Source organism: Glycine soja, chromosome 17 (genome assembly GCF_004193775.1).
Source record: "Glycine soja cultivar W05 chromosome 17, ASM419377v2, whole genome shotgun sequence".
Taxonomy (NCBI): domain Eukaryota; kingdom Viridiplantae; phylum Streptophyta; class Magnoliopsida; order Fabales; family Fabaceae; genus Glycine; species Glycine soja.
In genome coordinates this window covers 31,010,963-31,013,148 of record NC_041018.1, presented here as the reverse complement: position 1 = coordinate 31,013,148, position 2,186 = coordinate 31,010,963, and the positions used below count along the sequence as shown (strand labels likewise).

General features: G+C 39.6%; 1 protein-coding gene across 1 annotated transcript; it reads left to right on the top strand.

Annotated features, from left to right (window-relative positions):
• Positions 1-367: 367 nt before the first annotated feature.
• On the top strand, positions 368-1,069 carry LOC114391632. The gene is made up of 2 exons (XM_028352616.1): positions 368-448; positions 812-1,069. The coding sequence occupies exons 1-2, from the start codon at positions 368-370 to the stop codon at positions 1,067-1,069; spliced, it is 339 nt and encodes a 112-aa protein (XP_028208417.1).
• The last annotated feature ends 1,117 nt before the right edge of the window (positions 1,070-2,186 follow it).

Here is a 2,186-nt window from a genome sequence, read left to right as displayed (position 1 = left end):
TTATTGTTAAAATTATTTTAATTTTTTTAGGAACGTCCTGAATTGAAGCTATCCTCCTATGGAAGGAAGGTTCAGAAATTTGGGAGGCCTGCTGTTGAAATTGAAGGGCTAGTCGCTGGCACAGGATTAAGTCCTTTGATCGCATGTTCATTGGACACTGGCGATTGAGGACTTATATTAGCTTTTGTCGAGAGGTGGCATAAAGAAATGAGCATTTTCCATCTTGCAGTAGGAGAGGTCACCATCGCCCTCGATGATGTGGCCTATTTGCTTCATCTGCCCATCATAGGCGCATTCCAAAACTTCGACACTTTTCATGTCGACTAAGCGGTGTTGATGTTAGTGGAGTTACTTGAAGTCACTGGAGATGAAGCTAGAGCTGAGACAGTACAGTGTCATGGGGCATACGTACGTCTATCGTGGCTACGAGAGATTTATCATAGTAAATGTGAGGCCGGATACTGAACTATAGCAGCTCGAGCTTAATTCCTACATTTGTTAGGTTGCACTCTTTTTGCTAACAAGAGTGCAACACACGCGCATGTCGTGTTCTTGGACGCCTTCTGAGACCTCAGTCAGAGTGAAAGCTACGCATGGGGAGTTGCCGCCCTAGTGCATATGTACGATAATTTGAATGATGCTTGCAAGACGACAGATAACTTGTTGGATATATCACACTATTATAGGTAATTGTCAATGATTGTTATTTAATTGATTTTAATATTTTTTTTATATGTTTATGCAAATTTTTTTTGTTATGATCAAATTTGTGTAATGTTGGATTTATGAGTATTTTCCATTTATTGCTAAGGCTTTTAAGGACTCGGACTATGATGAAAGGTCACCATGTGCCTACCGCTGGACATCTATGAAGGCATTACCAGCATCGATGTATCGGAAGCGTCTAGATCAACTGACGATAGCTAATGTTTGTTGGATGCCTTACAGTGACCACCGTGTAGTTCGAGAGTTTGACCTCATTTCATGCTTTTCTGGACATATCCGATGGGGTCCCATTGTTGTCATACACCAACCAAAGAAGGTGGGGCGGCAATTTGGGTATGTTTAGACGATTCCTCCATACTGTGTGGGTCCAAGACTGTGCTTCGAAGACATTGATGATAGATGGATGCATTTCTCCGACTACCTTGCATCGGTGGGCCAGATTTGTGTTGTGCCTGGACAATGTACACCGGACTACATGAACTGGTTCTACATGATTTCACATCCATTCGTGAGGCCGACACATCCCGGTGATCCACCGATGTCCACCTGTCATGCAAGATGAGACATATGTGGAACCAGATATGCCTGAGTTCCCGGTGGCGGCAGCATCTATGGAGGAAGCACCTGCACAAGCACATTCTGATGTGGAGCAGCCTAGATATGCAGTGGTAACATTTTAATTCATGTTATTCTTAATTTCATTTAATTTAATTATGCAATATGGTAATACCTTATGCGTTGTTGTCAATGTCATAGGAGGCTTGTGAAATAATTGCAAAAAGGTTGGAGCGGTTGCTCAACCTAAGGATAGTGACTCAACGCACAGAAGCACACGAGGTCATGCAATAATTCCTAAGGATCGCTAGGGGTGCCACTGTGGATCGCAATGAATATGTGAGGTCGCGACGAAGGCAGCACACGGATCATGCATAAAGACTATGTTTGTCATTTGTAGACTATGTTTATCATTTTATTTTGTTTGACAACATTTTTGTTTTACCAATTTTATTTGAATTGTTTTTAATATTATTATTGCCAAGCATAAATCATTTAACCCTAAAGCATAACACTAAACCTAGGTTTTCATGTCACACTTAACTCTAACAATACACGTAAGACTAAACCCTAAGTAATATAGTAACCCAAAACAGTGAACTTTAATGTAAGAAATAATTATATATTAATGTAGGACATTACAATGTCATTGAAGCCTAAATGTTCACTCTTCACTTAAATCAACATAGTCTTTTTTCAACATCATCAAATTTCGGTACTGATGCATTCTACTAATATATGAAGTTGGCCACTGCTTTGCCTGAGGATGACAATTCCTAGACCATAACAAAGCTAGAGGTAGTAACGGACAACAGACTCTTAAATAAACCTGTTACACAAGCACAAACAATTTCAAGTTATGATAACATAATTATTTTCATTAATTTAAAAATACCATTACAATG

Excerpts from the sequence above, each read along its gene's own strand:
- LOC114391632 (XM_028352616.1), top strand. The coding sequence starts at position 368 with ATGAAGCTAGAGCTGAGACAGTACAGTGTCATGGGGCATACGTACGTC. Across the intron at positions 449-811 it reads AGAGATTTATCATAGTAAAT|GCTTTTAAGGACTCGGACTA; the intron begins GTGAGGCCGGAT and ends TTTATTGCTAAG.